Source organism: Lissotriton vulgaris, chromosome 7 (genome assembly GCF_964263255.1).
Source record: "Lissotriton vulgaris chromosome 7, aLisVul1.2, whole genome shotgun sequence".
NCBI classification, from domain to species: Eukaryota; Metazoa; Chordata; class Amphibia; order Caudata; family Salamandridae; genus Lissotriton; species Lissotriton vulgaris.
This window is the reverse complement of record NC_141695.1, coordinates 432,376,858-432,389,686: the sequence shown is the minus strand read 5'-3', so window position 1 is coordinate 432,389,686 and position 12,829 is coordinate 432,376,858. Positions and strand designations below refer to the sequence as shown.

Here is a 12,829-nt window from a genome sequence, read left to right as displayed (position 1 = left end):
TAAAGGCACATGACACCATCGCGAAGCGGACGGGTGCAGCGGGCTTGCCGAAGGCGTGCCTAAGGGAAGTCGGTCTGCGCCAGTCCGCCCCCAGCCGGGTCCAGGGGCCATAAACCCTGGTCCTGGGGCCGGGAGCTTATACACCTACGACTCACGCCTATGTGAGCCAAGACCCCCTATCAATCCGAAATGCTTACATTCTATGCGCCTCACTGACGCTACGACCCACTGCACACACTGCAATTGGAAGTTGTCACCCAGAACTATCGGCAGACACTCTAATGGCAGTCTATGGAAGATGTTCCTTCTTAACTGTAGATCATTGCCTAAACATTGCACTGAGATAGCTCTTCTAATAGAAGAACTTAAGCCAGACGTTCTTTTCCTAACGGAGATTTGGCTCCAATTGGAAGCTGACCCGGCCATTGTGTGGGCAGTTCCCCAAGGCTACACAATAAAGCGAGCCAACCGTACTATCGGTAGAGGAGGCGGTCTAGCCATTATTCACAAAGATCTATATGTGTCGTATTATTTCTACTACACTCTTAGACTGTGAAAGTATGTCCTTTTCGCTAGACTTCTCCCCGATAAATACCCTCTCAGGTCTTTTAATTTATCGACCGCCAGGAGCTTTAGATCAGTTTATTTCGAACCTTGCTGACCTAGCTGCTACTTCAGCGCTTACTTCGGCCAACTTCACTGTGCTGGGCGACTTAAATCTACACTTGGATAACTCTCTTGATCTCTTAGCCAATCTTCAGCTGAGCCTTCAAACGATTGACTTGGTACAAAAAGGTTTTTTTCCGACACACATAATTAAGGTCATCTCTTAGATCATGTGTTTAGTAACATCGAAACCCTGACCCCTGAAAGGCCCTTGCCCCTTCCCTGGACAGACCACTACTTAATACCTTGACTTGGGTAACTGGGAGGTCTTTATCTGTCCAAGAACCTAAAAAACAGTGGGGCAGAAAGTGGTCCAAACTCTCCTCCACTCTATGGGAATCTGTTCTTGCTGACCTTAAACCCCTGAAGGTTTCTAATCCCAGCACGGCCAGTAGTCATTTTAACAACTGGATCCAAAATTCCCTTGACTTGGTCCTACCTGAGGAATCCATGCAGTGTATAAAGAGGCAAAAAGTAGCCCCATGGTTCACACCCATACTGAGGGACCTAAAACCATCTTGTTGCAGGCTAGAGAGGAACTGGAGACAAGACGGCTCCCAGTGTTGGAAGCAGAATATAGAACAGCAATTAGGCTATACAAAACTGAAATCGAGGCCGCACAAGCTCTCCTACGAAACAAAAATTAATACAGCTGCTAACTTACCAAAGGAAATCTTTCAGATAGCTAAATCATTGATTACTTTCCCCCCACCCCCCAAGAATCAGTACCATCAGGAGGAGCACTTGCACGCTGCAATAACTTAGCAAGATTCTTTTACCAGAAGTTTCAAACTATTTATGCCTCTTTTGCCTCCGAAAATTCTGAGCTAGATGCAGCTGCAATAGCTAGTCCTAGTATCCTGGCCATCTGCATGCTAGAACAATTTACCCACCTAGATACTGTCTCTGGACAAAATAATTCCCAAAGTCTCTTCAGGCTCCCGTATGGACCCAGCATCTCCACAATATCTTTCTTCAGTCATTGACTCGATTCGTCCAGCTATCCTTGACGTCCTCAACACCTCGATTGCCTCGAGTGTAGTCCCTACATCATGGAAATGTGCAATGGTCAGGGCCCTTTTAAAGAAACCCAATCTGGATCAACGCAATTTATCCAACTATCGTCCCATCTCCCTTTTGCCCTGGATGAGCAAATTGGCTGAGAAGCACATCAATAACATCTTAGTTGAGTATTTAGAGTCTAACAACCTGCCGTGTACTTCTCAGACTGGTTTCCGTCCCCAACATGGGACTGAGACAGCCCTGTTGGCAGTGACAGAGAAAACAAGGAGTTTGCTGGACGGGGGAGGGAAGGCAGCCATTATTCTGTTAGATCTCAGTGCTGCGTTCGACACTGTTAACTGTGCCATTTTAGTACACTGACTTAGTGGGCATGGGAGTGTCGGGCGCAGCACTGACATGGCTGGTCTCCTTCCTTGATGAGCGCTTCTTTCAGGTCTTTGAGGGAAAGGCTACTTCCACCAAGCAGCCACTTAGTTGTGGGGTTCCTCAGTGCTCTGCCCTGAGCCCCACACTTTTCAATGTTCATATGAGGCCTCTGGCGGAGTTAGTCCATCCATTTGGCATTAGAATTGTCAACTATGCAGACACCCAGCTTGTGGTTTCATTAAACAAAGCTGAAGGGTTGTCTAGCACTCTGGGTCCCTGTTTAGAGGCAGTAGCCAGATGGATGGAACTCTCCTGCCTTAGACTAAATGGGGGGGGGGAAACAGAAATTATGTTGCTAGGCAATCTATCGCCCAACATTGATTTTACTTTTCAGGACACCAAACCTCATCCACCTGTTATGGTCTGATGAGAGTGCTCTGGAAGATTCTCCCTTTGCTTCCGTTTCAGGCGAGGAGAATCATGGTTCAGGCCTTGATACTCTTGTCTGGACTATGGTAACGCTCTCTATCTGGAAGCCCCCAGGCTGCAATTAATAAGCTTCAGGTCACCCAGAACTGCGCAGCCCGACAGCTCTACCAAATACCACGCTGGCGGTATGCCAAACCTGCCCTAAAGAAACTGCATTGGCTCCCTGTTGCAGCCAGGATACAGTTTAAAGCCATGTGTTTGACTCAGAAAGCTATATGGAGGACTGGTCCAGCTATAATGCATCCTCTAGTCACTCCCTATCTCCCCCACAGAGCCTTGCGTTCCAGCTCATTTTACCTGGCCACTTCCAATAAGATAAACCAGGCTCGTTGTGGTGGCCGCTTGTTCTCTTTCAATGCTGCAAAAATCTGGAATTCCCTTCCCCGCACCCTCAGAAAGAATAGCAATCTGTTGGCATTTAGAAAGTTTTAAAAAACTCATCTGTTCGGAACCATCTGCTAGCCCCTGCTCTGTTGCTTCTCCGATTCTAGCCATCAGCGCTGCGAGGCCTCAGGGTAGTTTATGCGCTATATAAATATAATTTTCAATTCATTTCAGATGCTCGGGATCTGACCTACTGAGAATATTTTACTGCTCTTGGTGATTTTACTGTACTACTGCATAGGCTGTTGAAGTACTCTAGGCACGACCAACATCCACAATAACGTCTGTTGCAACCACCCAATTAAGGTCGCAAATAACTTAGTTTCTAAAAATTGTTCTGATGCCAGAAGGACATTTTGATTTCACTAAAATTGAAATGTAATTAAAGAGGCTTTCAGCTAGCCCTCTTCACCAATTGGTGTATGTTCACAGTTTTCTTCCACCCACCAACTACATCCTACGATGGGTCAGCCCACTGTAGCGATAGGCTATCTTTGCTGTGAGTGACAGCTTTCTGCCCTCTCACAACAAACAAATCTACTCAGTTCCTTCTGTGCCAGGCACTATGCTGACCATGTATTTGTGTTTTTTGTTCCCCCCCCCCCCCCCCCCCCCCAATGACCCATCAAAGCCAAGCTTTGTAGGTCTTGCCTAGCGTTGCAGCGCGCATACGTTGCTTGCTCTGCAAGGGCTTCTTGTGATCGATTTTTCATTTTAGAAGTGGAGTATAGGCTCCGCCCCTTCATTTGATTGAAACTAAACGCTCGCCCCTGATTGAAAACTAGTCTTAGTCCCTCCTTGTTACTGCCCTGTCTCCTTTTAGGACAGCCCACCCGGACTGGATCGTTTACTTGCGGCATTACACGGGGTGCTTTAGTCAGGGAGGACTATTTTCTTTAATAAATAATGTTGGACAATGACAGCGCATGAATTGCAGCGTGCCCATACAGCACTCGTGGGACAACGACTGCGGACACTACTTGCATGCGGAGCAAAGCGCTTGTCATTTGAATATTCACCAACCTCCATCACTCGCCATACAATGGCGTCCGTTATTTGTACACAGAGCGCAATGGCACGCTTTTACTCTAATTCATAGCATGGTGCCCACTTCAGGGACACCACGCTCTGTATTTTCTTTAAGCCTTTGGTGCCAGCTTCTCATCCTGCCCACGGTGGCAAACTACCATCCAGTGCCATCTCCTTACATAAACACTGCCACCGGTACCAGCTCACCACACGGTCCAACCATGTTTTTTTGTGGTTTTTTTTTTTTGTGTTTTTTTTTTTTTTTTGCACACCCCCCTAGGTCTGATCACACAGCCCAGCCGTGTCATTGGTGCTTCTTGTTACTCATCGGTTAGTACCTGAGCTCCCCTCTTCATTGGCAGCAGCCCTGCCAGCACCACATATGTCACCGTGCCAGCTCCAAGCCATCCACTAATGGCCTCTGCCACACTGCTCACTGGTAGAACCACACCCTTGCCCCCAGGGCGCCTTCCTACGCTGCCCACTTGTGATAGAGTAAAAATCTAACTACCGATTCCGGCATCCTGCTTTTCCCAGGTTTTAAACTTGGAAGAGTTGTAAATCTCTACTATTATCCCAGGTTAGCGGTACTTGTGTTATTTCGAAACAGTGAAAAGGATTAATCCTCCCTGCTTGACTTGACTCCCCCCATCTTTCAGTTGAACAGAACTTTGCTGCGGGTGCATTAACCTACAGTGCTATCTTACCAAGTATCACATTTTATTTGTTTTAACATAAAAAGTAGTGAGGCCACACAAGCACTACGTTCATAAGAGCAATCAATCGCAATAAAAACTTGTAGGACTTAAAAATACCAATACATAATATAAAGAACATAAACCCTCCCCATAACCTAAGAAGCTGTTATTAAATTGGTCTGTTATCGGTCACCGCAAACAGCAAATGCAATTAACTGTGCATGGTTGTAGTTTAAAAAAGGTCATACAAAACTCTTCAGGTGATATCAAAGTGCAGATGGCGGATTTAACTTCTAAATAACGCTTCCTCATATGTTTCACACAAGTGCATTTTCCATATTTGAGCAATATTTTCATGTCTCTGAGTCACCGAGCCAGGGCTAAGGACTCCATCCTGTATCACAACAAGACAGAATTTACATACTTGTGCTCCTACATCCTACAAGCTTTGCCCATGGACACATAATGGAAACAAGACACATTTAAACTTCATATAAATGTTTTGAACCAAGGTTCTTAAACTGCTTTTCAAGTAAAATTGCACTGGGCCTTAAATAAGCTGAGATCTGTCTGCAGTGCTCAATCTGCATAACTTTGATACGTTCACGATTCCAAAATCTGATTGCTCTTGTGCCTTGCGTTTCTTTCAGATGAGCACACCGCTTGTCCACAGTCCCGCAACAAGCACCCCTAGTTCTTTCGGGGTCAAGCGAACCACACCCAGGTCACCAGGGGCATAGCACTTCCCAGTCCTCCACCTCTGCAGCATCATCCTTCAAGCTGCTTTAGTTTGCCTTTACTAGCACATAAACCACCATGTGAGAGGGAGGATGAGACATTTCCCCAAAGCGTTTCAAAAAATATCTGACAGACTGGTGCTGTTGATTAATGAGGCTATCAAAATAAAAGATTTGATTATGTCCCCTTCACAGCCACCACCACCTGACACTTCGTGAAGAACAATGGGTTATTACAAGCAGTTCCCTGCCTTGGATCACACCACCTTAGCGGAACTGGCTATCCGGGTAAAATCAGGCTCCCCGAATGACCATTGCCCTCCTTCAGTGTTGCGAGACATCTGTCTAAAATTACCTGAGTGTATACTACCCCTGCTGAACAGATCTCTCTCCAGTGGCACGGTTCCCAGCTCCTTCAAGGAGGCCATTCTCGTGCCCCTTTTGAAGAAGCCTGGCGTGGACCCTGCAGAACTCACCAATTATCGCCCAATATCTCTGTTGCCCTACCTGTCTAAACTTATCGAAACTCATGTCACTAGATGTCTCTCTAATTTCATCGAGAGTTCACACTTCCTTGAACCCAATCAGGTGGGCTTTAGACCGGCCCACTCCACGGATGCTGTAATCCTGGCTGTTCTGGATACCCTGAGGAGGAATGCTGATTCGGGAAGCCCTCAGGCCCTGGTACTTCTGGATCTATCTGCCGCGTTCGACACGGTGGATCACAACATCCTTCTCCACCGTGTCGAACAGGCTGGCATCCAGGGCCTCGCTTTGGGTGGGTGGAGTCATTTCTTACCGGCAGAACCCAAGCCGTTCGTTTGGGATCATTCACTGTGTCCAAAACCCCCATCACCTGTGGTGTCCCCCAAGGTTCCTCTCTTTCCCCTTTATTATTTAATTTGTACCTCCGCCCCCTCATTCACTCACTTCAAAGCTGGGACGCTACAGTTTTCAACTATGCGGACGATCTACAGATCGTCCTTCCGCTTCACTGCCCACAAGCTCTATTATGACCCACATTCAGCAGTGGATGAATCCCAACCAACTAAAACTTAATCCTGGGAAGACTGAGCTCCTTCTCCCTGGTTCCAGTGCTGCTTACTGGGGTCCGCAGTTCTGGCCCATTGAGCTTGGCCCCCCTCCTGCTCCGGCCAAGACGGTGAAGAGCCTTGGAGTGACAATCGATGCCGAGCTCTCGCTTAAAGCCCAAGTAGGTGCCACGATCTCTTCATGTATGTTCCAGCTCCGAAAGATCCGGAAGATCAGGCACCTACTACCACATGCGGCACTGGCCCAGGTTCTCATGTCCCTGTTTTTTTCCCGCCTGGACTTTTCTAATTCCCTTTATCACGGACTCCCATGTTCTCTTGTGGGCCGTCTCCAGGTTGTGCAGAACCAGGCAGCCCGTCTTATTTTCAAAGTCCCAAAATGGCAGTCTGCGAAGCCCTTGCTTCATAAGCTCCATTGGCTGCCAGTAGAACGGAGGGCGGCCTTTAAGTTGGGCTGTCTTACGTTCAAATCCCTCCACTGCACCAGTCCTGCCTTTCTTAACTCACTGATCACTCCGTACCAACCTGCACGTAACCTTCGGTCAGCTCATCATCACCTACTTGTCACTCCGAAAGTCAAAACCAGCAAGATTGGGGGCTGTCGCTTTGCCCACCTCGCACCTAAATTCTGGAATTCTCTTCCAATAGTCATTAAATCTAATGGTTCCTTACTCCAATTCAGGAAGCTTTTAAAAACTTTTCTGTTCTCCAGCACCGGTTAGTTTCTGCCTTGGGATTCCGTCTTTGTTCTGTCAGTTAGCGCCAAGAAACCTCTGGTGTTAATGCGCTTAAGAAGTTTCACTTAACATAACATATGCTTTGCCATTCCCCTGCTACAGGTCCTACTCGCTTCAGTGTGTCTTTTGGAGGAGGCCCACCTGTCCATTTTGCTACAGGAAATGTAGGTTCTCTTGGCTAATGGACCCATACAGGGATTTGCTAGCCAAGAAATCAGGACTGGCTGTTACTCCAGCTATTTCCTCATATCAAAGAAGGATGGAGGCCTTCGTACTAGTTTATATCTCTGCCTTCTAAACCTCTTCTTGTTGAAGGACAAATTCAAGAAGCTCACGCTGGCCCAAGTTATGTTTACCATGGATCTAGGCGACTGATCTTGACTGTTTTTGCAGGATTCCTCATTTAAGGTTTACTTCCTGCAGTTGCACAGATGCTACTTGCAGGTCAAGGTGGCCCAGGACCATTTTTAATTGGAATAATCCCGTTCAGACTCACCAGTGCCCCTCTAGTATCTGCATAAGTGATGGCGGTAGTCACAGTGCCCCTTTGCAGGTCAAGGATTACAGTTGTAACCTTTCTGCTGCATAGCTAAACTTAAAAGGTCCCAAAGGCGAGACCCAATGGCTATGCCAATGCTTGTTTGCTTTGCCAGTGATTTTGCTTTAAAAAAAAAAAAAAATTTAGTCTGGTTACAGACAAATCCCCACTAGTTTGAAAGCCAGATAAACTAGAAACGTGCAAGCTGCCCCAGATTCCTTTGAGGCAATTTTTTAAAAGAAACATTGCAATGGGGTTTCAGCATGCCTTACTACTCACAAGGTGGAGATATTAAAAGTGCTTTACAAGATTAAATCCTAGGAGTGCGTTTTCAAACAATCTGATTATCTGTTTTACTTTCTAATAAAATCCTACATGGCCTTTACACTTATCACAGTTCTGTTTTACATGTCAAAGATTTGCTAGACTCCAAACGAGTGCTGAATAGGGCATTTTTAAACGGGACTTTAGAAGCTTCAATCCTCCTGGCTCAAAGCTTTTCACTCCTTACAACCAACGCTGTTTGATCTACTATTACAATGAGTTGGAAGTGAAAGTCTGCTATCCAGTTTGAAGATCCTAATCGTATGATTTGAATCTCATTTGTGGTTTTTGGTAGATATTTGCGTTTTGTGTCAATTTCTGAAATACTTGAGATACAATTGGGAACTCGATTTCATTAATTGAGGTCTTTCTTGCATGATCGTCATTTGTGAGTGATCTTGTTTAAGTACTTGTCCTCCCAACTGGATTCTTTGAATATGTACGTGGCTTTACTGGTTCTGTTGCTTGCGTAACTTTCTCTGTAATCTAACCACTCCCCCCGCCCCCCCCGCCCCCACACCTCCCCTTTAATCCACTCTCTATATTCATCCAGTTTCATTGTGATTGCTATATATTGTTGTTCTCCTTTCTCTTGTACTTAACTTTTCATACCCAAGACAAACTTGTGTAAGACTGCTTGGAGTGAGGCCTGCATTGCCACTCTCTGCAAGCACTGTTGCACTTCGTCTTTACCTGACTGGCACTTTAGCTGCTGCTTCGAAGAACGTTGTGATACTGTTGGTTGTACATATCACGTATGTGTAAGGAAGCTTTTACTGCTTTGGCCCATATTGTATGCGATCTCTATGGTTATTGATTACTCATCTGAATTGAAGTCGTTCACTTAGGAGGGCAAATCTTTTTGTGCAGTGAGTTTGATAATAAATACCAGCAATAATCCTTTAAAAAGGAACTTATGTAAGACCGACTTTTGCGATCCACCTAGCTTGAATAGACATGAGGCACACTATTTTACTTCACTAATGTGATCAATCGGGAGGTAGTGCAGTATTTGCAGAAAGTGATCGTTTTAATGGAAAATGCACTAAGTTTGTACATGTCGACAGTTATGGATAAAACTATTGAACACATTCCAACACACTTCAGAATTTAAAAATGTACTTCATTTTACTTTCCTAACTGCTGAATGCATACTCCTTTATTTACAGGCATTTGCATTTTGTTATGTTGGGGGGGAAATGACATCCTCCGTCTTTTCTTTCGTACAACAGGATTATCACATTCTTTACTTTTTCTGACTGCAGAGTGACAACCGTTCCTAAAAATCAGTCCCTATGTTAAAAAGCAGCCCAAGACACATCCTTACATTTGACCCCTGTCTTTGAAACTCAGCAAATGTGACCAGGTAAATGCAGAATTGAAAGGTAGCGACTAATCAGAAATGGACTTTCGACCCACAGTTGGGGGAGAAACGCTGCCATAAGGTGTTTCTAGAAGTACTACTGCTTGGGGTCTAGAGACCTAAATCATCACATTAAACATTAAGAAAAGACTGAACAAGTATATATTGTTGTACTGTAGCCAGGAGAATTAACACCCCCAGGTCTCTAAATTAGATTGGTGCCCCCCATGGGTTTACAATGCCGTACCAGATTATTGGCTACTTGCAGTTGTGCTATGATGCACAACATGTTTGTCAAAAAACTGATATTAGCTGTTATCCATGATAAATACGAGCCTATGTATGTATGTAGTATTAGAAAATCGCTGGAAAAGAAATCTTACATGGCAGGTCACCCAATCGACCTTCTCTGTTGGTACTTAAAGATGTACATAAACGTTTGCCCACAGACAACTTTAAGCTTAAGACCACCTTTAAGGGGGACAGTTCCTTCAAGGAAATGTATAACAAACTCTTAGGAAACATTTACTTAAAGGTATTTTTGTTGCTCAATTACAGGCATTTATTCACACTAGGCTGGTAAATGTTGTGTGGGGCTTTTTCTCTTAAAGAGGGTTATATTTGTCTTCTGTAAGGATTTGGTAGGACTAAATTGTCTATGTATTTTACAAAAAACAAGAGCATGCAAGAGTCCTAAGGACCAACCATTTGACGTAACTGCCAGCGTCACTCTACCATTTACTTAACAGAAATAAAATAAAAAATGCAAGCTTCTCTACTGTAGCATGATTTGGTGTATTTTAATTTAAAAATGCATATTGGATTATATGGATAATTAAGACCTACAATAATAGCACCAATAATATTCGAATTGCATAAAAGCAAAACATTGAACTCAAGCTAAAGGTTCAAGTGAAAATATAAATGTTTAGATGATTGTATGAAGCCATCGAATTCCTCCCTTTCAACACCAGTTCCAACCTAACACATTCTCAGTGGTAACCGGCAAATATTTGTAAGAATATCGTTGAGGGGGCAAGTATTGACGTGGCTCAGGGTTTCTTCCACAGTTAGGGGGGGGGGGGGGGGTTTAGGTACTAAACTTTATACAACACTTAGGGGGGTCATTAGGATGGCGGGCCGACTTTTTCTGCCCTCAATCCTATCGGGAAATGGGACCCCCGCCATAACGGCGGGGGTCCCTTGGGGGCCATTAGGATGCGCCTGCCACTGTGGCGGGCGCATCCTGCATACCTGACATTGGGGCGGGCTGTGCACTCAGCACCCCCCGCCACAATGCCAGGAAGGCATGTCGTGCACTTCCATGCACAACATGCCATGTTGTGCATGGAGCGACAGGAAGGGGGTACCTATGGTACTATAGGTACCCCCCCCTGTGCACCCCCCAGAGTCCCTGGGGGCCTGCAACAGGCCCCACAAGCAATTCCTGCATGCCTTTGTGTCAGCAGTGCCGCCTCGGAAAGGCATGTTTCCGGCCCCATGATATGGCTAGAGGTGTCTAACCGCCACCATATTAAACTTTTCTGCCTGGTCGACTTGTTGTCCGGGCGGAAAAACGGCGGACGGTCTTCATCTGTTGCAGTCCCCTCTGCCATAGTAAGATGGCGGGGGCGGATCGCCACCGACTTACAGGCGGCGGCGATCTATCTGCCCGATATACTAAGGGGCCCATTAGTGTTTAAAAATTGGAAAAAATGCCACCAAAGAAAAGTCTCATTCTGCATAAAGTAGACACACTCCTTAATTAGAGCGGACAATGAGAGCAAACTCAAATATATGGCTTCCTGATCTCAAGACTTAGCTTCGTTATTCAATAGCCAATAATACATGAGAAATAAAGCGGAGACACTAGAAAAGAGAAAGGAACTGTAATACCACTTAGTAAACGTTTCCCTTAGTTGCATTTATGCAGCTCCAACATGTCCTATAAGCCACACATTTGCTAAGCATTACTAAGACCTTGTCACAACAAGAATCTCGAGGAAGTCACAGTATTAAAACATTTCTTTGGTACTATTCTCAACCCCTTTACCATGGTAGGGAAATATTGGATTGTTACCACTGTAGAACATTTGAATCTAAATTCTGTTCACATTGCAAAATAAACCAGTTATCTGTAACCAAAGTGGTCGTGATTGAAACCATTTAATATTTACATGTGAACCACTCATCTCCCTGCGATGAAGGGTGTCTTTGAAATTAAAAATATTATGGCATAACCCCTCGTTACCAGAATGACTGATGCATTTAAAGATATTTATACAGAGGCATATACAGTTCATGTTATAGTGAGCCTTCATGGCTCCACTTATAACTGCTGACAAACACTTGGCTGAAAAATGCAGAGCAATTAAGCATTTGTTAATGAGTATGTTTGCATCATTGCAGACTTGGCAAATAAATAACCTTTTTTTTCCCCCCCTTTTTTTTCAAGACCATAAAGTGTTTGTTGATTCACCCAAACCCAGAGTCTGCATTGAACGAGGAGGCTGGTCGCCTCCTGCTTGAGAACTATGAAGAATATGCCAGCCGTGCCCGTCTTCTTACAGAAATCCATGCGCAGGTAACCAGCCTACGTTGCAAGGACCAAACTGACCCATGCTCCTCTTCTGGAGCGATCAATGGGGACGGGCCCATGGCCAAGAAGCATGCAGGTGACAGGGACAAGAAGCTAGCGGCCAAAAAGAAAACTGACAAAAAAAGGGCTCTGAGGAGGCTTTAGGTTTGATCGAACATAATGGTTTCCAGATCATGGAGTGAACTCAGTGTGTCAACTTTGGGTTCACGGCAGGATGGGAGGAAGGACTTGAGGCAACACAATAAAACTTATCTTTTACATTTTCCACACATGTTTTTAAAAAATTTTGTCAGTTCTTTTTGGAATATTAAGTTATTTAAATTATAAAATCTATTAAAGTCCCTTTTTTCTAAAGAGTCTGGTCTTGGTTTTTATTGTCTTTAAGCAATGATTGTTGAACATGGGAATAATTTATATACAACTTGTTTTTTCACAAATGATGCAAATCGCTAGTTTGTTCCCAAAGTTGAACAGTGGCTCAAAGTAGAATACAGCTGGAATAAGTGCATGTCAAACCTGTATTCTGGTCATGGAGTGCACTGAAAAAATATTAAATGTTGCATTGCAGATGGTATGACAGATGCATTTCAAAACAGAATTAAACTAAATTGCAAATTAGTGATCCTTCTCCACAGTCTCCCGTAAGGCTTTGTCGGTTTACCTGCTGGCACCTGTCAAGCTGGGGATTCAACGATAAGCAGGGTCTCAATTCATTTACTTTTTTTAAACATACTATCCACATTGCACAAACCATCCGACAGCCAGTGAGATGAGTAGACTTTGAGCTCTCATCCTGTTCGTAGTAAATTACTGCAGTTTACTGA

The 12,829-nt window shown here is 44.7% G+C and overlaps 1 protein-coding gene across 1 annotated transcript in view; it reads left to right on the top strand.

Moving 5' to 3' along the window:
- UBE2S (ubiquitin conjugating enzyme E2 S) overlaps positions 1–12,359 on the top strand; it is a 60,327-nt gene extending 47,968 nt beyond the window's left edge. The window contains exon 4 of the mRNA XM_086930419.1: positions 11,862–12,359. Within this exon, the coding sequence (XP_086786545.1) occupies positions 11,862–12,149 (288 nt within the window). The 3' untranslated portion in view covers positions 12,150–12,359. The remainder of the gene's footprint in view (positions 1–11,861) is intronic.
- Positions 12,360–12,829: the final 470 nt, after the last annotated feature.